Genomic DNA, 24,657 nt, shown 5'->3' on the forward strand with positions numbered 1-24,657 from the left:
TTTAATTAGTATTTTTTTATAACTTGTCAGTTGGTGCTTGAAATAGTGGAAGGCATTGGGAACGCAACCAGTTTTACAAACGCAGGACACCTTATTTGTAAATGCCAACAAAACAGGATTTCATCTGAATATTTTGATAGAAACATGTTGTTAATTTTGAAAAAGATTGCAACAATCTTTTTAAATTTGGACTTTTAGACATTACAGTTATTGGGATTTTTCATAAAACAAGTCGGAAACAATCTCACTCAGCTACTTACAGGAAATCTACTCCTAAAAATAACGATGAAAGGAGTGTAGCTGAATATTTATGTGCAACTTTGCAAAAATAAAAGGTTGAAACACAATCAATAGACAAAAAACGCTGTGAGGGATTCACATTTTATTAATAAACTGAATGTCAGCATTAGAAACAAAGCCTCAAAACTACTTGCCTCACAAACCAGGAGATGGATTTCAAGCCACTCCTCTAAACTATTCCTCTTGTAGCAACACAGATCAAAGGGAAGTGTGTGTGTGTGTTTTTGTTTCTGTGAATGCGTCATAGCATGCCTGCCGACAAACCCTCTACCTGCTGAGAGCTCCCCTACCTGCACCCCCCCCCCCGCACAGAAACACCCATGCCCTCTGATTTGCACCTCGAGGTCCCGTCGGGTGACATGGTGCTGCAGGGTGGCGGATGGGGAGGGGGGGGATTGAGGGTAATAACAGAGTGTAATCCCTGCGGCTGGCGAATTAAAGACCTAATCTCCCCCAAACAGGGATTAGCAGCATTGCACAGGGTGGAGTGGCACACACAGGCCATATATGCTGACGGGCTGTTGGGCATCAGCACAGACACACAGCTACACACAGCTACACACACACATACACTAGCCCGGCAAAATCATACAGTAGCTCTAAAAAAAAAATAGGTTAAGCCTCGAACAAGGAGCAGAGGCACTGAAGGAATTATGTGCAGTGTGTGTGTGTGTGTGTGTGTGTGTGTGTGTGTGTTTATACCTCTCTCGCTGGCATCGTCCACCAGGACAATCTCCTCCAGCAGATTGTGTGGAGAGCGGTCGATGACGGAGTGGACGGTGCGCAGCAGTGTGCTCCACGCCTCGTTGTGAAATACAATCACCACGCTGGTACGAGGAAGATTATCGGGGTATAGCTTGTTCTTGCACCTACAAAGAGAACACAAAACAGGATCAGAATACATTTTATTTTAAACTCTGATGTTGAGTGACAACTACAAATATGGAAATGACTTCAGGACTTAAGAGACAACACACAAAACACTAGAGAAACAATAAGAGGAAGTGTGAGAATTGCATCGAACACACACAGACATGCTATATAAAAGGAAACCACATGTGCAAGAAGTTGTTTGAACACAGACAAAACTGAGCTGACAGAGACAGAGCCAGAGAAGAAAAAAACACTGGTAGAGACTTCACAATCCAACCTCCGTCTAATCGTAAGAGACTGCTACAAAGAGCTGCAGCTAAAGTGAGTCCACACAAGGGAGAGTCAAATAACTGGGATTCAAACATCAACTCAGTCGAATTAGTCAGTCATGGAATCCCTACATTCATCAGATCATTGTTTATGGCCTCGTGAAAAAGCATATTTGATGGACTTCAAACGCTGAAAACAGATTATAATGAGCGAGCAGCCGAGCGTATATTCCCACATTTAGGCAGATAAAGATGGATACACAGGAATATTGGGTCAGCGTGATGACAGTTGATTAGTGATGCTAATTAAAGACTGAGTCATTATCAGAGCAGTACACACACACACACACGTCTGATTGAGACACACAGGGAAGGAAATGTCTAACAGAGATAGGAACTAGTGTCATTGACTTATTTTAATCCTTCTCGATAATATTCCCTGAGGTTTGCATTGTTTGCATCATTAAGTACAAAGGTTGACTTGTTTACGTAACCCCCGACAACATCCCGAAGCAGAATTATGGATTTCATATTTATCTTGTATCTCCCAGGCTGCCATGGGAGGAGTTTTTTCTACTTGAGTGTTTGCAGAGAAACTAGCTTGAGGTTGCTCGTCTAACACATTGAACCCTTAGACGTTTTTTTTATTGTTTAGTGGTAAAGCAGCAGCACACATTCCCACCTGGCTATCTATAAAAGTATTCTCAGATGCATTTCCATAAAAGTCTCCTGCTGTATTTTACGATACTTTTATACGTCGTATTCAGTGACAGAAGATTGAAGCCATATTGCGGCGTATAAACACATTCATTACTTTGGCCAATAAAACAGTTTGGGGTTGCAAGAAAGAGCATCTTGCGGGTTCCTGCAAGAGTGATTGATGACATTTGAAGCAGTTTTTTTATTTTTGTGTTATTTAGACTGTAGTAGATGCTGCACAAAAAACACACATGTACACACTACACGGTATCTTCTCTTGCACTTTATATATCGTAGCTGCTACATTGTACTGCCATGTGGTTAATGCTTGCTGCTCATGCTCTTTCTGCATACCATGTATTTATTTTTGCCATGTATATAACTGTCATGTTCATAAATGTTGTTTGTGACGGGACTATGGATGGAAATGAGCTCAAAGCTAAAATCCGGCTCAATTACATTTGAAAGCATTATTTTGTTTACTGAACATGGAGCGGGCAGCTTCTCTGCTGGGGGATTTGGAGGGGAGACAGGAGGATTGCGGTTCACTGTCCGCAGCTCTCCTATCTGACCCTGTCAATATGGCATCCCCTGTGTAATGTATTGTGTATGTAATGTCCTGTGTATGTCACAATCAGCTGTCTTAGGAAGTCATCCTTTCATCCCCCCCCCCCCGTTATGTTTTGTTTAGTTGTTTGTTGTTACATGTTTTGTTGTTTGTTCTGTTATCTGGAGTTAATTTTATAACTGGAATTTTTTTTTTTTAAATAAAGCATTATTTTGTTTAAAGTCTTCATCAATGTGCATTGTCCCGGTTCGAATAAACGATTAACTGAAATGAAAAGGACACTGCGTTATTTTCTCATAAAAGATGTCTCTGAATAAACTATATGTCGCAAAGAAATACAAATACTGTTTTGCATTGGCTTTACCATGGTTTGTCCATCATGTCCACATTGTCAAAGAAATACAAGTCTGTCATAATCTTCTCACTGACCAACATTTATTTTCTAGGAAACCGCTTTGAAAAAATGCTCTGTTCATTGTAAACAATACACAGGAAACAGATGGATTGATTAGCACTACAGATGGCAGAAAATATGTTCAACGTTACTCTTCAACAATAAAAATGAGGAGTAAGTGACAGACAGAGGCACACGGCTGTAGGTCCAGACACTCTGCAGGAAGCCATGATACCTGCGTCTCATTCACTGTCCCAGCACATCATCTATGCGTTTTTTTGTCAATAGTGAACTGCTCAAACCGCTCAAACCAGCTTATGATTTCCAAACTCTGTCAGATTTAACTCTCAGAAAACCAAATGGAAAATGATCCCTCGTCATAAACCCCTCCTCCCCGCGATCATCCAGAGCGCTGGAATGCTTCCTCTCTCCACCGCTGATCCTGACAGGAGGAATGTAAGAGCGACAGAGGAGAGGAGGTCAATAATACACTCTATCCTGCAGCTGCCTCCGGAGCTTGTTAAAAAACACACGCACACAGATTCTCAGTCTGTGGTTGCACATACTCACTGCATAAAAGGAAAATGGATGATGGCACAACATGATTCACTGTAATAACAGAGACACCCTCTTAGGTTTAATACACAGCGGTTCATTATTTATTTGTTCTGCCCTCAGAAACACAAACAACAACTAAGACTGTTCACTTCTCAGACATGATCCTAACTGTGCAGCTGATGGCATAAAACCCTCTAACTCCAACAAAACAATGTGTTGACAGATGATGGATAACACATAGTGTCACATGATGTGGATTTTAACAACTGAGGAGTGAGTCCAGTGGATCCAAAGAGTAAGTGGAGCAACATTTGGCAACGGCAAAGCACGGGTAATGAGTTACAGACTGTTTCTCCAGCCGGTGGATTGTGGGAAAAGTCACAATGGGCAGACTGGTTAGGATTTTACTGCTTTTGCAAATGTTACTAATTTAACTCGGGCACATACACAGCCATACATGTATATCATGCATTCTCATAAAAATGCTGCAGTTAGGGTCAAATGCCAAGTTGTCTGAAAGGTGTGGTCACGGAAAGTGTTACATAGTGCAGCTCCAACCCCACACACACACACACACACACACACACACACACACACACACACACACACACACACACACACACACACACACACACACACACACACACACACACACACACACACACACACACACACACACACACACACACACACACACACACACACACACACACACACACACACACACACACACACACACACACACACACACACACACACACACACACACACACACACACACACACAACTGTAATTTCTTGTCCTCTCCTGTTTTTTTTTACACTCTATGACTGTACTGCTGAGCATAAGGAAAAAAAAACATCAGGGAGTTTCCACTTCAAAGTTTGGGCTAATGGTGACAGGCATGACAACGATGAATCCATTCACGCAGTTTCCCTAAACCTTCTGATCCACACACGCCACACTAACACACACCACACTCACACACACCACACTGGCACAAACAAACACCATCGCACTCGTGCCTACCTACACACACAAACACATTGCCGTGCTTGATATTGACTCGGCCTTATCTCCTAATTGGAAAAGCAGATAGACGGAGAGAAGGCTGAGTGAAAACACACCTAGTAATCAACCCTGGCTCAAAGACTAAAACCCATTTCACGGATCAATGTCCCCTTTCTTTCCCGCCTGTCTAGTGTGCATATGCCCCCGCCTGTCAGTCTCGTGTCTGTCAGTCAGTCTTTCTGCCGATTGCTCTGAAAACCTTTATTACTGATCCATGCATGTTCCTCTACTGATGGCATGAAGGGGCAGCCGGGCTGGTTTCCATCTGTTTGAACTAACCTCGACATGTCTTCTAAGCTGCAGGTCGGATGCACACCTGTCTGATGACAGAACAACCTGCAGCAACTGGCACTGGCAGACACTTAAGTGACACTAAACTCCTCTTTATAGAGAAGAAGGACTTCCAAATTGCACATATAACCTAGTATTATTGAAGTGAAATATAAAACGGGGCTGCGTGAAATGGCATCATTACCTCCTTAATGTGATGTATTTCCTTTTGAAACAGGAAAATGTGGGATCAATCGTTTGGGTGAACTAATGGGCTATTAGTCGTGGAGAGAAAGGCATTTTTATTTTATAGGACAGGATGAAATGGGGAATTATTGAAAAATATGTCATTACTGTATTGGTTGGATCTTTTAGCTAATGCAGCACCAGGTCACCACGCAATAACACCGTCCCATTGGCACGACTTGTACTAATTCTAACTGGTTTTGAGTCTGCACTGTGTTCATTGTACGTGACAATGTGTCTCTTTGCATACTGACAGCCATCTGTAGTTTGGTCCAGACAAGATAAAGGGACGATATATTGTTGCAAATTAGTTCTGGCCCTTTTCCTGTTCGTACTGGATTTTCTGAAAACAAACCAAAAGCCATAGGTAAGTTATAGAGACTGATGGGAATCTCATTCATGTAGAGTTTTGGCCGCTGTCATGATCTGGATCATCGGTGTAACATGAAGCCGCGTTGGGGAAATCCCAACCCAGTGACTCGGCATGCTGCACTCTGATACTCCTGATGTGTTACTTTTAGGGCTGTCAAACGATTACAATTTTTAATCAGATTAATCACAGCTTAAAAATTCATTAATCATGATTAATCACCATTCGAACTATGTCCAAAATATGCCATTTCTTTATGTACGTATATTGTTGTGGGAATGGAAAGATAAATGAAAGAAGGCGGATATATCCATTTAACATACAGTATGTATGTTTATTATAACATTGTTCTGTGTGTCAAAATGAAAGACAGTCACCTATCAATCATCAAACCATGGGGTCTTATTTCATTACAACACGTAATGTTGTATCGATGTATATAGAGATGTACTACAGCAAAAGTATTCTCCGTCGGGACTTCCTGCAACAACACCACGCCGTTATCTTGATTCTGATTGGCCAGAAGACATTATCAAAGATGTTCTATTAAGAAGACGATCACTATGTGACAAAAGTTTTCAAAACCGTTTCTAGTCTTTGGTATTTCCAGACAAGTGGCTACTGAAATCAATCTTACTAACTGCTGTCTGTGCAATTTACTCCACGCGAGTTGGTGGACTTTACTTTGCTTACTTTAACATCATTTTTCATGATGGGGCTAAGCCATTTCTTGGTGTGGCTGTAGCCTACCCCAGCCATACCCTGGTGCTGCCACTGGTGAGATGTATGGGGCGGGCCATTCTGCGCATGCGTTAAATATTTTAACGCAATTAATTCAAAAAATTAATTACCGCCGTTAACGCGATAATTTTGACAGCATTAGTTACTTTATTTTCTCCTGTGTCACAAGGAGCTCACAAAGAAATACACTATGCGCCTTCATACTGATTATATACTGCAAAAGAGGCTTAACAGCAATACTACAGAGAGAGATGACTACAGCATTTTTATTCATAAACTGGCGAAGTAAACACAACACAAACGGAACGGTTTTAACTGCTTTTGATCAGGGAAATCCCACTCTCGTGCTACATTCATAACTGATTTACATAAATCTGCACATTGCTAATGCAGGCTTGCTTGCTTCCTGTACAGTTCACTATGAGCAGATGGTTCCACAGCAGTTTAGCTTTTTTTCCATTTGCTTTCAGATCACAAACAAACCGCACCAGAGTTTGCTCGTTTCTCAGACCCTGGTCCTTTCAGCGAGGTTATTAAGTCCTCAGCAGAGTTAAATCGACCGCTTTCACGCCGACCCAAAGGAGTTGCCGTTAACTAACAAAGACTCATTTTGAGCACATAATGTGTACGATCACTTTATGGTATGCAGTTTGGACACTTTCTAGGGAGTTCATATGCCCATGGAAGCTGTCCGGTCACCACACCCTTTCTCATTCGCCGACTGTGTTTTATCGTTTTAATCCCTTTCTAAAAGCACACTCTTTACTTTATCTTATATATCATTAGAAATATTTGCTGTGTTTTTACTGTAATGTTATCATTTATGGTCATTTTGTCTGAATTGCTCGATATTGTATTTCAATATATTATACCTAATATGTTCTTTAATAAAACACTTAAAAACTAAAAAAAGCTCATTATAGTTTTTGTCGAGGTTATCCTATCTACCCTGACTTAGGCCTCTACACATCTGCTGTTCCGCCCTTTGTTGTTAATCCTCCTGACTAACCTTTACAGAACAACTATGCAGCGTTCTGGCCAGACTTCTGGCTTGCGGTTTATAACGCATCACCAGTGTGCACTATTCCAACAGTGGATACCAGTGAAAGCCATTTTGAGTGGAGCTTAATGAGTGGAATAAGAGAAAGTGACAGGACAGACGATTAGCTGCAGGGAGGCTGCTCACCCCTCCAGGCGGACGTCAGGCAGTGACCGATTGAGAGCAATCATCTCCGAGGCCATGAGGTTGAACTGGTTGATCTTGAACATCTCCTTCATCTTCTCCTGGTTGTCCTTCGGGATCACCACCGGCTTCCCCCCTTCACCGGGCCCGTCCCGCGGCCTGGTCAGGGTATCTGCAGGAGAAACACACACATTAAACACAGGCAGATGACCGAGTGTGTCTCATTGATCACAGTTGATATGTACGGCAATATTCACTCACCTTGTCTCCCGGGCAGCCCTCTCTCCTTTTTGTCATCGCACTTGTTGCACTCGCTGAAGTAGAGCAGAATGAACATGTCCAGCATCACCCACACCAGAGAGGTGGCCAAAATCACCTTGCAGTAGGCGAACCTCCGCATCCTAATAAAGACATGAGACAGAAGTGCAAGAGAGAGATGTTTAAAGCTCTGGCTGAGGTGAGGAGTGATGGTTCACACAATCACAGTCTTGAGGAAAGCTCTGCAGAGGAGATCACACATATTACTATATATACTCATATCCCCCCACTTCCTCCCTTCTTCACAACATGTCAACAACTCAATTTTTCCTTCTGCATCCCTGTCTGTCTGTCTGTCTGTCTGTCTGTCTGTCTGTCTGTCTGTCTGTCTGTCTGTCTGTCTGTCTGTCTCTTATCTTTTGGCTGTCAAAATGAGCACTTGCTGAATTTCTGTTTCACTCCAGATAAAAAACAGTAAATCTACATGCATATTTGTAACGTTTAGGTTGGCGTTTGTCACCATTAAAAGCACAGTGAACATAGATATGTGTGTTCTGGACAGGACGTTTTATGAAGTCTTAGCAAAGCTTCAGCTGATTTGAAGGCTAAGTTACACGGCGGAAACAGACATCTTCTGTGTCAGATTTCTCAAACACCCTGCAGAGTACAAGCCAATCTTCCCTTTATGCGTGTAACATACCAAATCCTTATGTGCTAAAGAGCAGTCGGAAACACTCACAGGTAAGCACACACACAGAGCAGTGAGAGAGGAGCTGTGATAGTAATTGCTTTTCTTTGGCAGGGAGAGACAGACACAGCCACATTGAAATTCCTCTGCTCCCTTTCCCTCTCTCCTCCAGCACCGTGTCTCCTCTCGTTGGCTGGTTCTCTGCCTCACTGATCCCTCAGGTTGCCAGCACAAGCAGAAGGGAGAAAATTAATTTGGCCACGGTGATTTCTCTCGTGCTCCTGGGAGGGACATTTTTTTTGTGCATAGCTAGCTTAGCTTAGCTTTGTTTAGCTTTGCTTAGCGGCCACTGAGGATGAAGAACTGCAGAGCAGCATTTTCTAAATTCAACCTGATAGGATTCTGGCTGCACAAAATGCCTCCCACAGCAGTTCTCTCAAAGTTTTCTTTTTTTCAGACGTTTGTGCCTGTTGAGCCAATGTAATAGTATGTGACCAGTTACAGCTGATTAAAGCTATGCAGTATATATTTTGTATGTATGTATGTATAGCAAGACATGTCTATAAGCAGAAATAACAAATTAATTAGGAAAAAACAATACTAACAACGAATAGCCAATATAACCATGCAAATTGTAATATATACTCGCCATGAAAGATGAGGTCTGCAACAAATAGTCAATTACAGCGAGCACTATTTGTGAAAAGGTCATGCAGACTGCTGCAGTTTGATAAAAACCCAATTACTGCTGCCGGATGCTGAGCTGACCGCGAGACCTATCATTTCATATTTCTCATGTGGCTTGTCGTGCAACTCACGGGAGTTTTTTAACCTTGCAAGATTTTATCTCTCAAGTTGACAAAGAAAAAATAGGGCAGAGATACCACCAGTAGATAAGTCAAAGGCTTTGCTTGTAAGTACCCAGAGAAAAATAGATAATTCAATCCAATCAAGTCAGCTACAGCAACAAGGGTTTTGACAAGGTTAATGAAAGAGCATCATGTTACATCAGTTTAAACTGGCACTCACACAGCTGCAGATTAAATCATGTTTTAAATGTCACCCATGGTTTAATAGTATCTCAGTGGCCTGGCATCCACACAAAGAGCCATTCATTTTATATCATCCTCATATCAGCTTTCCTGATGCCTCACCACTGGAGCTACCTCAATCTCAGAGACACTGAAACGCGATATGATTTAAAGATCGCCTACTATGCAAAATACACTTGTTCTTGTCTTTTATACACAAACATGTGTCCCCTATGTGTAAAGAGATTTTGAAAGTTTCAGGAAGAAAGATTTGTTTGTCAATTATCACCTGAATCTCCTCCTAGAGCACCATTGTGTTCTTTTTAACCAAATATCTCACAGAGGGGCGTGGGGAGGGGCTCCTTATTTTCATCTAAAGTAACAGACACAGAATCAGCACTCTTGAAACAGGACTGAAACAGAGGGGATTATGGGATGCTACAATGATCTGTTTGGTATTTGGAGCACGTCAGAGACATGTTTGGCATATATCTGAGACCTATCATATATTGATGAAAAACAGTATAATAGGGGACCTTTAAATAGAACATGTTTTAAATTGATTGGGATGGTCTAATGAAACACAAGTCAAATATATACAGCCCAACAAATAGACTTAGTTTTATTGTCACTTATACAATCAATCAGCTTATCAAGTTAACGGACAGATAATCCGCTAATAATAATAATAATAATAACAGATAGTGATTTCAGCTTTATTATTTTTAAGAATTTGCTGCTTTTGTTATGTGAGAACGAACCAAATATCTTTATGATTTGGATTGAACTTGGTCAGGCAAAGGAATTCCAGCACCTCGTGTTGAGCTTGTGAAGTTCTTTTCTTTTCAAATAATGGATAAATCAAGAAAATAAAAAGCACGATAACTGACAATTAAAATATGTGCATACTGCACAAATGCATGGCAATTTGTGTGGCTGAAAGTATAATGAAATATAAGAAATAAGTATAATTGATTAAATCTAGGAATGTTAAGATAAATGTTAACAAAGTTTCAAACCCCCCACCCCTCATGGAGTAAATATATAGCTAATAATGTCACCTTTTAATTCCTAGTTTCACAAGTACCTAATTTACCGTGTGTTGTGATGATTTTCACACGACATCCTGTGTCTGTGTGTGTGTGTGTTTTAGTGGTGTGTTCACACCATTGATTGCAGTTATGGTTCACCCACTAAGGTGTTACTATGTGAGCAGTAAGTGTAGAGACACCACATTTGTGACAGATGAGTGCAATAGTATGATTCTGTATCTTATCATAGCTTGGTTTGTACTTCTTATTTCTTTGTCATACAACCTGTATCTGTATTTGTTTGCAAGCCAAAGTTCAATACCCAGGTTACCTTCATTTTTCATTATTTGTAACCCTACACATAACAACATAGATGTGGTAAAAACCCTATCTAGTATGTTCCTTTTAAGTAATTGTTTGGAAATGTAACAGATCCTCCCAGATCTCCTCAAAGAATCAAATTGCTTGTCTCACTGTATGTCTCACTCCTCCTAACATTCTTAAAGTTCCAGGATCAGCGGGAAGCCAGAAATCAGTCTCTGCTCTACAGTCTCTCTCCTCTCAGTTTGTCTGACCGCTGCTTGTACCGGCCCGGCTTGACCTCCAACAGAAACATGAGAAAACCTGATATTACAGCAGAGACTTGGATCCTTTTCACCTTTCCTGGCGCACGGGCAGAGCTCGGCACGTATGCAAAACACATCACAGCACACTGGAGCGAGACACGCTCACATGGAGGCACTCCGCCACAGAAAAGCACACATATACTCTTGCTCACAAAGTCGTGTCAAAATGCTGTCAAGAGATGTCAACTGCTTTCTCTGAATGCTATTTGATTACAGCGGATGTAACACAAGTCGACAGCAGCGCTCCAAGCAGCAGCAGAGGAGATGTATAAACATGTGCATTGACTTAACACACGTCTCAACCGCCATGTTTCAGCTGTGCTTCTCCAGTCACTGTTTTTCTAAATCAGGCATGGCAGAGGACACCTTAGGTCTCCTCTGTGCTCACTGCAGCCCCGGGCGCTGCTCCTGTGTGTGTGTGTGTTGCATGTGTGAGTGTGTGCCAGTTTAGTTTATGTAGGCGCTAGTTTCTTTGAAGTCTCTTTTAAAAAGCCTGGCTCCCTACGACATTAAACAGACACACAAATCTCCACCTGCGCGCTTTCTACCTAATCCATGAACTCATCACGTTCCCTCCATCTTTCTTTTATTTCTCCATCTTTGCTCTTTCTCTCTCAGCCACCCCACCCCCACTCCGTCTCTTAGTGATGTCGTCTCCTTTCAAGAGCGGTTGCCATCACTACTTCCCTACAAGAACACCATTTCCCCCTTCACATCCTTCTCTGTGTCTCTCTTCATATCCCCCTCCTCTCTTCTCCTCCACAGGCGTAATCCCTCTTTAGAGATTGCACAACCACCGTTTCTCACAACCTCTTGGAAAAACTGTGGATCGAGAGGATCCAGGACTTCACAATTTATGACTTGGAGCGGGGTGCCTCCTTCTGGGGTTCTCATGTTTATATGTGTAACAGAAAATGAAGAGGGAGGAGAGATAGTGTTTGTATGAGGGAGTGCCAATGAGAGAGGAAGATTTACGAGTTACTAATCAACACAAAGTTTGCGCTGCTAATTCATATAATAAACGACAAACTGTTTATATGCATGCTCTCAGAACAGTCTAGTTTATTCTTTATGAAACCAGATGCCTTTTAATCAAACCACTCTCTCCGTCATAAACAAGTGTGTAGAAATGCTCTTTGAAGCCCATTCAGTGAGAACACTAGAGACGGTGCTGTTGAAGTAGCTGTCCTTGGCTAACATGGGCTTGATAAGCTCTCTGATGGGAGTGGCGATTTTCAGAACAGTTCAACTGGAGCAGGACGAGGCTAATATTAGGGAAGCGAAACAGAACAAGGCCGCCTGAAGCCCCGCATTGCTGGCTCTCTATGGAGTAGCTGATGTAAACTGCTGCGACTGGCAAATAGGTTGGGGTCACTTCATTTACCGTTCATAACCTTTAGTGCAGAACAGAGACTCCATGAAGCAGGAGAGAGAGAGAGAGAGAGAAAGAGAGAGACAGAGAGAGAGACAGAGAGAGAAAGAGAGAGACACAGAGAGAGACAGAGACAGAGACGGAGAGAGAGAGAGAGAGAGAGAGAGAGAGAGGGAGAGACAGAGAGAGAGAGAGACAGAGACAGAGACAGAGAGAGAGACAGAGAGAGAGAGAGAGAGACAGAGACAGAGAGAGACAGAGAGACAGGGAGAGAGGGAGAGCTGCTAATGTTGATAGAGAGAAACAGTGTGTCCACGGCACCTGAGGATATTTTATTCATAGAATGCATTGGTACTGCAGATCTACCATGTGTGACTGAATTCACATTTATATATTGCTTCGTACATTAACAAGATTTGCTCCAGGGTTTTGTATTCAATGTATTTCATCTCGTAATACAAGTTTTTACACTTAACCTTTAGCGAAAAAGAGCAGACGGTAGTTTCACACTGAAAACACCATAAACAGTTATTTTATGAATGTCGCAATAGTTTAGTCTGTAATAGGAAATTGTATTGATCACAAAATGACAATGACCAGGAACTGCGTGTTTATGTAACATTTCGTGATTTAAATCATGACGGGCTTTGAATATTAGGGCTACCTCCTAAACATTGATGATTTAAAAAAACATTCTTGAAGCCACTCTTCCTTTTTCAAGCAAGGCCATTGTGGATGGAGCATCCAAGGATAACAGCATCACAGTGTTTACACTTTTACTAACACAATCTTGTCTTAAAAGGACCTAACTACAAACCTTCAATGGAGAGGAAATTGAAGCAGAGAGGGTGAAAGAAGCAGAGACGGTAAAGGAGGGCAACTCGATTCAGTTTGTTGCTCCGATGCTCTTTGCTCCTGCACCATTTTGACGCTTGTTTAACTTCTCCACTAGCGTTCGATATGATTGACACTCCAGTTGGAACCTGTCAGACGCCATAGAAGCAGGACGCCCCTAAGTGTGCGAAGATCTGAGGCACTCTCTTTTCCTGTGTAGAAATCTGATGTTCTGACATCACAAATGCTGAACAAAGACAATAAAAGAGATTTGCGATCAATTTAAACATGATATTCGTGTTTTATAATAGTTTTATGTTTACTATATAAACTATATATATATATACAGTATATACATATAAATATACTTAAATAGTTAAATAAGCAAATATTGATTGAAAAATAAAACTTCTTCAAACAATAATGATATAATTGATGGTCTAAAGCAGCGGTTTCCAAACTTTTTGAACTCAGGGCCCACTTAAGAATCTAATGTTCGCGGCCCATAAAATGCTAAAGAGCATAAGAGGCTAAATGAAGTTCTCAGAGTACTTTTTATTTTAATTAGAAAAAGGACCTGGCCATCCGTAACAAACAGACATTTTTATTACGAGTTTTAGTTGAATACTCGATTCTGATTGGTAAACTCAGAACATGTGACACGTTGTTAATCCAGTAGAACAGACCGCTGTCAAGGACTGTAATGACCGTTGCTAAGGAGGATCAAGAAAGAAACAGGAAAAGAGGTGAAAAAAAAAAATTCTTAATAATGAAATGTTTCCACACAAATCATAATGTTTTGCAAATTATTTGGCGGCCCACTTGCAAATTGTTGCAATGCCTTCGCGGACCACTAGAGAACAAGTATTGGTCAGACAGAAGGTAGAAAGAAAGAAGAGAGAGACATCGAAATTGAAAAACTCAGTGTAAGGCAAAGAGTGAAGCAGACAGAACTGCCCATGGCAGCATGAAAGTCCCAGCTGGAATAGATTACCAATGCAAAGCTTGGCACAGGAGCAAAGTGGAATTAAACACTTAAATCTCCAATCACTCGCTTATTTCCGGGCAAAATCAATACACATTATTGTCACAGGGGGTGGTCCCTTGACGGTTGGAGAAAGCGCAGCAGCCTGGCTCTTCAGTCCCAGCAAACCAAAGACAAACAGGCAGGCATTGCAACAGATATAAGAACACACAAACCACAGCATCTTGCCTCTTGGTCTGTGTGCCGCCAGTGGGCTCTCATATCATACCGAGTGGAGGTTTTGTTTACACTGATCGGCACAGTTGAAGAAAAAAGGCACAATAATACTATTTACATAACTAACAACTGGTGTTTACAGGGTCATCCACAATCACAAACACACCCTGATCAATCCCAATACTTACAGTCTGAGCAGTTTGACCTGTAGGTTAGTGTGTCTGGCCTCTGCTGTGTGTCAGCTGCTCTCAGCGTTGCTTCTACCGCAACGTGTGTCAAGCAGGCCGGATTTACGAGGCTCTTGCATCACAGCGGGGCTTCCCTGTCTATTAACCTTTACAGTCTACAGTCTACCTGGATTCTTTGAACATAAAAATGTGGAATATGTAAAAAATATTACTGTGCTTTTACTTTCTAGTATTTTGCGGCAGATTGAATCATGTACAGCCACCCTGAGCAAATAAGAGCAATGTCCCTGAATCTCATTACAGTATCTGGAAATCAATATTTCATACGAATATTTGTTCTTCGAGAATTGTTGAGTACCATTTCTACTAAGAAATACTTGAAAGGAACATGTTCAGAACATAACATTTTAGCATGCATTAACACTACCAGTCATTAAAGAAAACCCGAAACTTGTGACCCCAAAGGAGTAAGTAGTACATTTATATACGCCTGCAACACATCATCGACCACACACATCAGGAAGAGACACACGTGTTTCACCTCTGTAAGCAAGCTAAGGCTAAGGATGCATGTGTTAAAAATAGATTTGTTTTTTAAACAAAAGAGTGATGGTGGATACAACCCTGCGCCAGTGGAAGCTCCTAGCGTATGGTGATTGAATATGACCTTGAATATATTAGTTGTGCATGCATAATGGCAGGCAGTGATGGGTTAAAGGTTAGCAGAATATCTATTTCCTTCATTATAGCTGAAAGTTTAACACATATGCACACAACACATATCAACTCTATGTATCCATACACATAAGACTTTCTACTGTAAAAGGTAAGGATAAAGAAAAGAACATGCCTGATTAGCGCAGTCTAACAACCACAACTGAAAGCATCTGGAGTGACCCTAAGCAAGACAGTTACATTATTCACTATGGATTCGGTTTGTTAGTCCCATGTTAATTACATATTATACAATATACTTGAGCGACATCAACATAACCAAAAGCTGTAGGAAGAAGGTGGTGGAGGGAGATGCAGCAGCAAGCGTTGAGGGCACCAGCCGAATAACAGTGTGACTGACAGGTTATGATAAACTTCTGAAATAAACATTACATTAACTGTCTTTTCTGCAAGTCATTTTTTTCGTATTGCAGTTCTTTGTCTGTGGAAAAATACATTGTGATAATTTGCCAACTGTAAAATATAAGTGACCCCCATCATTCATGCTCATACCTGTCCAAGTGACTAACGGGCTCTCTGGTCAGATGTGCAGGGTGCTCCACCAGCAGAGGGGGCGGAGCTTCAGAGATCCCACTTCCTCCTTTGCGCGTCACTCAAACATGCTCCTTTACCAAAAGAGAAACAGACACAGAATAAAAACATGGTTTCAGTGCAGAAAAAGAGTACAAGAGCAGCATGCATGTAAAGCAGTTATGCAACACATCTCGTGTGATCTTAAACCAGAGAAGCTGAGCCAGGGAATAATCTGAAGGATCTTTGTCTTTATTTATCTCTTTAACATTCCAGTTACAGTATGTGGATTGGGGACTGTGGTCAAACAGCTCGAGAAAGAGAGTAAAACTGTTCCGATCGCACCTCGGATTGCCAAACCACCAGATCCACCTCAGGAAGCCCAGAGAGAGAGAATGTCAGTCAACGGCCTCAAACATACTTCCTGGCTGTGCTCACACAATAATAACACTTATCTCTCTCACACTATCACACTGTCAGAGTCACGATGTCACCAGGCATGTTTCCAGTTACATCAACACTTCCCGGTGTTGGTGGAAATGCATCATCCTCTTTCAATCCAACCTTTATGAAGAGAGGACTCTGGAAAGTTTTCAGTCGTTTACAAACTGCCAGCCTGGCTGTGTTTTTCTTTACATTGTTTTAAATCAATCGCCCTTAATCCTTCCACACCCACTTCAAGGTCAAACCTAACTAAATACTTTCTGCCAGCCTTGGAATAAAAAACAGAAAGGCAGAGAAGACAGAGGGATGGAGGAGAGGAGGGATATGACGGATCGACAAATGACGGATTCTCAAATCTCCTCATTTCACAGGATTACCGTTTTAAAAAATCCTCAGAGACTAAAGATGAGCGTGAATATGACTCGGTGTGGGCATACATGCATGTGTTTGTGCACGAGTGTGTGTGTGTGTACGATGTGAGAGTGTGTGTGTCCTTGGCCTACTTTAAAGCCAAGTCATCACGCCTAATGGGGCCTCATATTGCCAGCCTGTGTGTGTTCAGAGTTTATATTACAAAAAAAGAAGCATACCATAAATCTCTCCCTGCCAGCCCACACACTCCTGCGTTAGTGAGTGTGAGGAGGCTGTACTGCAGTGCAGGTATGCTCAAGTGTGTGAAAGGCCCTAACAATCAAAAGCTGTCTGTGTCTCATCCTTCTCTCCTCCCTACTTGTATCTTTCTCTCTCTTCCTCTGTCACAGGGCATAAACGGTCTCTCTTTCCATCCCTCTTTCCTCTCTCCTTTTATCTTACACACACCTACACAACGTTTGAGTGGAATGTAATCCATCTGCAAATTGGAAGCAGGACAAGCAAGAGCTTCTATAATAATCATCAGATTCCCCTGTGAAATCACAAAATAAACCTACCCCTCCACACACACACACACACACACACACACACACACACACACACACACACACACACACACACACACACACACACACACACACACACACACACACACACACACACACACACACACACACACACACACACACACACACACACACACACACACACACACACACACACACACACACACACACACACACACACACACACACACACACACACACACACACACACACACACACACACACACACACACACACACACCAATCTCTGAGGTAAACAACAAAGACAGCAACCACAAAGGGCAACAAAGAGAGCCAATGACCACATAGAGACAGAGAAACAGGAAGTCAACATTGTACAACTGTACTTCATTACTGTACAGCACGTAACAGTTTTGAATGACAGATGTCTGTGTTGGTGCTCAACATTTTTTTTAAACACATCTTTTGCATATTTTAGACCAAAATTGCAATATGGTTCACCATTTTGGAAGGAATTACATTTGTTGACAGTTAATCCAACATACATTATAAAAACATATCATATATTCCTGTCATTGTGTGATTTTATGTGAGGGTCTTTACCAAAAACGTTTTTTTGTATGTCTTGAAATCTCTCCAGCAACATACTATTAATCAGATTGGTATTTTGACACTTATTTTGCAAACAATTAACGCTCCCCAGCAATTTGTATATTGTACCAGTTGATATTTTCTTAAAACTCAGATTCATTGTTCAGCTCTCGTCTGTGTGATTCATCGGGCTGTTCTCCAGCAGTGCAGCTATGTTGGGAGGTCTTCCAACACATGCAGCGACCTCAGCTTTTCCTCCACCTGGGGATTAACTGCTCTATTATTAAAAAGAAAACCCTGCCCTCAGTCATTCAAAACACAATTAGTAATAGGATTGCAGCTGTAAAACGGACCTACTTTTATACAAACACAATATGTTGGCTTACAACACGAAGACACACGTACTCCTCATACATCAGTATGCCATGCCCCAGTGGTCCGGCGACAGATGGACACTTAGGCCCAATCCCAATCCCAAACCACGCCCTAGACCCTACCCCTACACACTCCTCCTCCGTGACGGAGTGAACTGCGTGGAGTGACACTCGCAGCTCAACGAGGCTCCCTCCTGTCAGGTGGAGGGAGTAAATACAGTGGCAAGCTTTGGGACAAACTCCCCTCTCTCCAGCAGAAACAGGAAATGCCGTAACTGTATGTAACAACGGTTTCAAATCAGCATCTATTAAGACAAAACATTAAAATTAATAACTAAAATAAAACTCCAAACATCTTTAATTGTGTTACTTCTTTGTAAAGCTCTTTTATTAGTTTTTTTGCAACAGTCTGTAAATATACACAACTTTATAATCAAATGCACACATTTACCTTTTTCTAGACTAAACACAGGTATGATCCTAAGTTAAAAAAATATCAGGTTGTCATGAGGTTGTTAACATCGCAATGTATCAGTGGATGTCAGTGGCGAACCGTGTCTATCGCAACTGGACCTTCTGTAGACACACACAGCCCCCGCCGCCGCCCCCCTCCCGCGTTATAATGTCCGTATTTTCCCTGAATTGTCGTCTTGAAAAGGGCACTCACAACTATTCCGCAACAACTTCATCTTCACCTGTTGCACTTGCCCTTTCAACGTTAAAAACAATAAAACGGCATGAATTGCTTCGTCGCATTCATCTAGATCCTCTGTCTCGAGCCAGTTAACTAGCGGGCCTTCTAGAGTACCCTGGAACCGAGGGAAACTCTGAAAGAATACGCCCATTGGCTACAAATCAATATATGATTGGTTGATCAAACTGTTAGTCCAAACGTACGCTCTCATTCAGTGCAACGGTCAGGGCATTCTATCAAGGATGTAGAATACCTGGTTGAAGGATATTCTACCCAGAGACCCAGAGACCCAGAACAAGATCTGATTGGTTGCTTTCTTTTCTAACACAAAACCACTGAAATGCGTAGTGCATGGTCAGAGAAGGACAAACAAATCAACGTAACACTGTAATATTACAGATCAACAACACAGATACCATTCTCATTTATTCATTTTATATACATTTTATTTATATAATTAAATCGATTTTTTGTTTGTTTTATCTGAGTGTTCCAGGGTATTCTCTGAATACCTTGAAGGCCCTGACGGTTCGCCACTGGTGGATGTTTGCTGGAACTACTTAATGTGGCGGACCCTCTGCGCGAACGTGCAAACAGAGGGGTAGTGTGTAGGGGTAGGGTGTAGGGGGTGGTTTGGGATTGGGCCTTGGTCAGATGTGTAATGCAGAGCAAGTGAGCAGAGATGGACCTGTCCAAACAGTGAGCTGTGCCAGAGGAACATGACATTATGTAGGCCAACGCTACACTGAAACAAGGATCTAGAGGCAGAAATACTGAGTCCACTTTGTCGCAGAGTTGGAGGATTAGTGTTGCTGTAAGGCCTCACAAGCTTCTGTTCTAAAAACATCCGAGCATAACTTGAGCACCATTTTTACAACTCCAATTCTCCCTTGAGCACGACAATTACCATTCTCTGTAGAAATAAACCAATACAATCTGTTGGACTTTGTGCCAATACTGACCTTATTAGGGCGGATCAAGTATCGACCAGAAGTGACAAATTCACATTCATTTGCTGCAGTGCGCTTGTTTTGATGCGGTAAGCCCTGAAAACTGTCTAGCAGCATAACATTCATAAAAGAATAAACAGAATGAACATGTTTGAATGTTTACACTAAGAGTAAATACTCTTACAGTGTAATGCAGGGAGGAAGCGTCACATTGATATTCGTCCAATCGCACAACCCTACAGCTGAACTTCTCTTTGCTCCAGCTGTGAGCGGCTGAGAACAAACGCAGCTAATGCAGCTTGGCAGCCACAAGGGTGGGTCCTCATCATCTCACTCTTCCCTTGCTTATATCTCTGTGCTACAGAACACTCCCTGTTTATAATCCACCAAGTCTCCCACGCAGGCCTCTTTCCATTCAGTCTGGGTCGACGTAATTCCTGTCGTAAATCCAAAAGGCCAGTGACTGAGACAGACTAACAAATGCAGAGGTGAGGAGGAGCTCATGGGCGGACTCATGATGAAATCACTGCTAGCAAGCAAAAGTTCTCTAGCAGCAAGCACAATTAAATCACTTTGCACACACATCATGTGGTTTATACCCGTCTGCGCCCACATAACACCCAGCTGGCTATAGTTGGCATGCTAAGGCTTGAGGCCACTGAGGTTTCAAAGCAGAGCCAAACAAGGTTGAGGAGCTCTGAAACAACCTTTGTTCTGGACAATTTAGAGGGTAGAGTGGGCTGAGCTTGAAAGAACAGACAGTCAAATCAGTCCTTCACAATTCCCCAAGCTCAGCGTGAACACACTGTGACCAAGCGGCCATGGCGAAGCATTAAACCCAACTGTTCCACTCTCTCTGCCGGAGAAACACAGAGATGAGAAGACGGAGAAACCGGGTAAGACTCAAAAAAAGTTTGTAAAGACTGAGTGATAACTAGCTTTGAGTATCCCATCCAGGGTTTCTATATGTGTTATGTGACCTTTTGTAGCCTTTGTTCTAACAGAGGGAGAGAAGATGGCATCTTTGCACTGAGCAACAACAAACAATGTTGTTCTCATCCTGTGCCAACTGCACCTCCTCACAGCCCTCCCTCGACCCCCTGCTCTGTCAAACACCTCACGTCTCCAGTGGTGTGGGAAAGGAAGGCCTGAAGGGGCCTGCAACCCCTCATGCACGAACAAACACCAAATCCATGCTAAATAGGGACAAGAGGAAAGGCAACAAAAGATGACAACACCAGTTCAACATGGAACTGTAGCTGTAGCTCACCATTTCTGACAGCTTTCCAGGGGAAGCCCAGGGAGGAACAGGAACGCCAGGAATAGCCCAAGGAGAAAATAGGTAAGAAGCAGCTCGCTCCCTGTACATACCAACCTGTCACTCTTATCCTAGAATAAACTTCTCCCTAAACAGCTTGTTTGGCTTTTCATAAAAAGGATGTGTTGTGGAACTTTCTAGATATAGGCCTACTGTTTGTGGTCACAAAGGGAGACCTGAAGAAAGAACACCGATTGAACGGACAGAGGAAAGGAGAGACTCGGACAGAGAGAGAGATATGCTTCCTGTTTACTGAAAGTAGAGAAAGCAGGACGCTGGATCACTGTTAACAGACCTGACAGAGACGACACACTCGTTCTAGGAATGCCACGTGAGGAAAACTTCCTAGCGGGTGGTCAATTTGTTATAACACCGATGTTACTGACTACCACAGACATTTTACAAGAAAATATATTCGTTAATGAAGCTCAAATAGCTTACTTTGATCAATAACAGCTGTGTGGCCGTACTTTGAAGGTGGGCGCTGACCTCCTAGGAATGAGCTTAATAGGTTTTTTATTTCTTTTTTGTATTTGAAGCTATGCCAGTGTGGGGCACCGGGCAAGTAGCCTCATTGGTGTGTGCCCAAACATTGTGTTAGACAGCACAGATTAACACACACAAACTATATTTGTGTTTCTTGGTAACATCTGGAGGCTTGTTATGTGTTCTTGGTTCTGAACCTCCCTGCTGTCCCAGCTCTGGCCAGCAGCCGTGTTCCAGGAAAGACTTCCTCGCAATTTGGCACAGCATGCAAACTTTTCCTCTTTTCTGGCGTCTTGGCAATGTCTGGGATTAACATATTTGCTGTACTGTATTTTCCACATGTAGCACTTTACAAACAGCAGAGTAAGTACACAACTTGTGTATGTCCAAATATAATATAACTGGCTAGCTGAATGTGGCTAGTCACTGCAAGTGTATGTAATATCCACAACGTCAGACTTCAACAAAGAACAGATCTGTTGTTCTTTCGCTGGAGAGAATGACATTTTTCAGTCCCTCAATGGCAGCATCATGTAACATTCCTCTGTCCTCATTATTCCTCCTATTCAACGGGACCGGGCCTTTTAAAGTGGCCTGATCTATTAGTCTGTACGTCATCCAACTGACAATCAATAGCCTATTGGTTTCCACAAAATCGCATCACTTGGCAAAGGTAAAAACACATTCATACACATTCAACTCACCCACAAACACACGCATCATCCTTTCAATTAAGCAGCACCTGACTGAGGTCATTAGCACGCACGCACGCACGCACGCACGCACGCACACGCACACACACACACACACACACACACACACACACACACACACACACACACACACACACACACACACACACACCCTAATGGCTTTATGAATGCAGGAGAAACACATAATCTAGCTTTCCTGATTCAAATCTATCAAATTAGACATATTTATAATTTCCTTTCTATCACTATGCTCCTGTGCACCCCAATTCTAATTCCCGATTCCATTTTCCTGATCATAAAGAACAAAGGCAGCAGCGACAAAAAAAAAGGTTCAAGGTTCTCCCCTGCTTTAGGTTCAGGATTATATAAAAAAACATTTCAATATCATGATTATCGTGGCCAACATAAACCCTGTAATCCTCAAAATGAGCGTTAAACTCTTAAAACGGCACTAAATCATACTGGAATCCATTTACATTACATGTTATTTGACTTCATCCCAGATAAAACATATTTAACATTTTAGTGAAAACGTACACTTTAATAAATGAATCATAAAGTCCCTGTGTGTAAATATCCCCCCGCAGTGAGTACAGAGGCAGTGACCTGCTGCTTCCTCTCCAGCAGAGCTGCAGCCACACTGACCCACATCCCAGCCTCGGGCAGATTATACTGCAGTAGCACATACGACACACACACAAACACACATTCCCAAGAAACACGAGCACAGTGCGCCTGACATTTGTGGCTCGTAGAATTGCAGTTTCTGAAAAACAATGGGCCTGTTGTTCTGCAGTCAATCAGCCAGAAGTTGATACTCCTATCAGTGTGACCGGGCCAGAACAACTCCACTCAAAGAGTCCTATGACATACACAAACACACAGACCCACACACATGCAAACAGACACTCAAGAGTAGCAGCCTGTTAGGAGATAAGGGCAAGAGATGGATGGGTGTGTGTATACAGGACCAGGGGGGGGGGCTGTACCTTGGTCAGGGTGAGCCCGGGGCAGATAGCTCGCTCTGTCACACGAGACAGAGCGCAGAGCTGTTACAGCCAGAGTCTGTTCTTTGTGCCCTCCGCTAGTGATCTCCTTTCCTCTAAATCCAAAAGCTACAGAATCCATCCAGGGGACACATCGCCTACTGTTTTCAACAATGAATGAACTAAACAATCTTGAGAGCGCATACACACTTTTGACAGAGTAATCACATGCTTTTTTCTGTTCGTGGAAACATTTGTGTTTGTTTGGGGTCATAGAGGCAACTCTTGACAAGTAAACTGAACTTTTTTAACTCATTCACTGCTCTAATGGGAAGGAGTTTTAGAGAGCAAATCAAAACTGATTGGTGAGCCAGTAACTATAAACACAATTGACATTATATTAGTCTCAAGGTTCTTTCACCTTCCATACTTGCTTGGTCTTAAAAATCTTTATCAGGGACAACATGTATCACTATCAAGCACCGTCTTTTGACATGTGCTTTGCAAGAAAACAAAAGTGAAAGCACTGAACAAGTCCAATTAGGAACTGTTATCCAGGAACAAACAGGGTGATCTCCTTCTGGAAAAAAGCAGAGAGATATATGGAGTGATACATCTCCATACATTCTCCCTGGGCTTTCTTGTTTTAGCAGCTCTGTGGGTAGAGCAGCTCAGTGACTCAGTGTTTAGCAGTATTGCCTCACAGCAAGAAGGTCCTGGCTTTGAACTCTACAACTACCTCACTATGGGGCTGGAGGGGGGTGACAGACATGCTGCATGGTGCACTCATGCTGCCGTTGTCCTTGACCGAGGCACCAGCATTAGCACTGGTCTTCCGCACTCTGCCTGCCACCCTTTAAAAAGTCATGTTTGGTCCCCACTGAGATCAATAAAGAGCAACATGGCCAACATGCACACACAAAACAACCTTCCTTTAATTGACAGCATAAAGAACTCTAACTTTGAGATCTTAATTCCCTTGTCATTCAAGTCTTAAAAGATAAAACGGTTGGATGAAGAAGGCAACACACTCACACACATTGTCAAAGACATTAAGAAGATGCTAAAAATATAATTCAAGGCTGAATTTAGTAGAGACATATGTGTGTATGCGTGTGAAACACAAGTGTTTCTCCATGAGTCAGCTAAAATTGGGACATATTCCACTACCTTCTATGGCGGGTTT

At 42.3% G+C, this 24,657-nt stretch overlaps 2 protein-coding genes across 3 annotated transcripts in view; one reads left to right on the forward strand and one right to left on the reverse strand.

Annotated features, from left to right (window-relative positions):
- The window catches only part of galnt1 (UDP-N-acetyl-alpha-D-galactosamine:polypeptide N-acetylgalactosaminyltransferase 1), a 46,622-nt gene that overhangs the window by 9,457 nt on the left and 12,508 nt on the right, over positions 1-24,657 (reverse strand). For both annotated transcript variants that reach the window (XM_079691649.1, XM_079691648.1), the window contains exons 2-5: positions 15,999-16,111; positions 7,804-7,943; positions 7,546-7,714; positions 1,003-1,169 (exon numbers count right to left, since the gene is read on the reverse strand). In XM_079691649.1, coding sequence (XP_079547775.1) covers positions 1,003-1,169; positions 7,546-7,714; positions 7,804-7,942 — 475 coding nt within the window. In that variant the 5' untranslated portion in view covers position 7,943; positions 15,999-16,111. The remainder of the gene's footprint in view (positions 1-1,002; positions 1,170-7,545; positions 7,715-7,803; positions 7,944-15,998; positions 16,112-24,657) is intronic.
- Positions 19,307-24,657, forward strand: part of LOC307045736 (SUN domain-containing protein 1-like) — a 33,658-nt gene continuing 28,307 nt past the window's right edge. The window contains exon 1 of the mRNA XM_079691651.1: positions 19,307-21,310. The gene's annotated coding sequence lies outside the window, so the exon portion shown is untranslated. The remainder of the gene's footprint in view (positions 21,311-24,657) is intronic.

This window comes from Notothenia rossii, assembly GCF_949606895.1.
Source record: "Notothenia rossii genome assembly, chromosome: 7".
In the NCBI taxonomy this organism is placed as follows: Eukaryota; Metazoa; Chordata; class Actinopteri; order Perciformes; family Nototheniidae; genus Notothenia; species Notothenia rossii.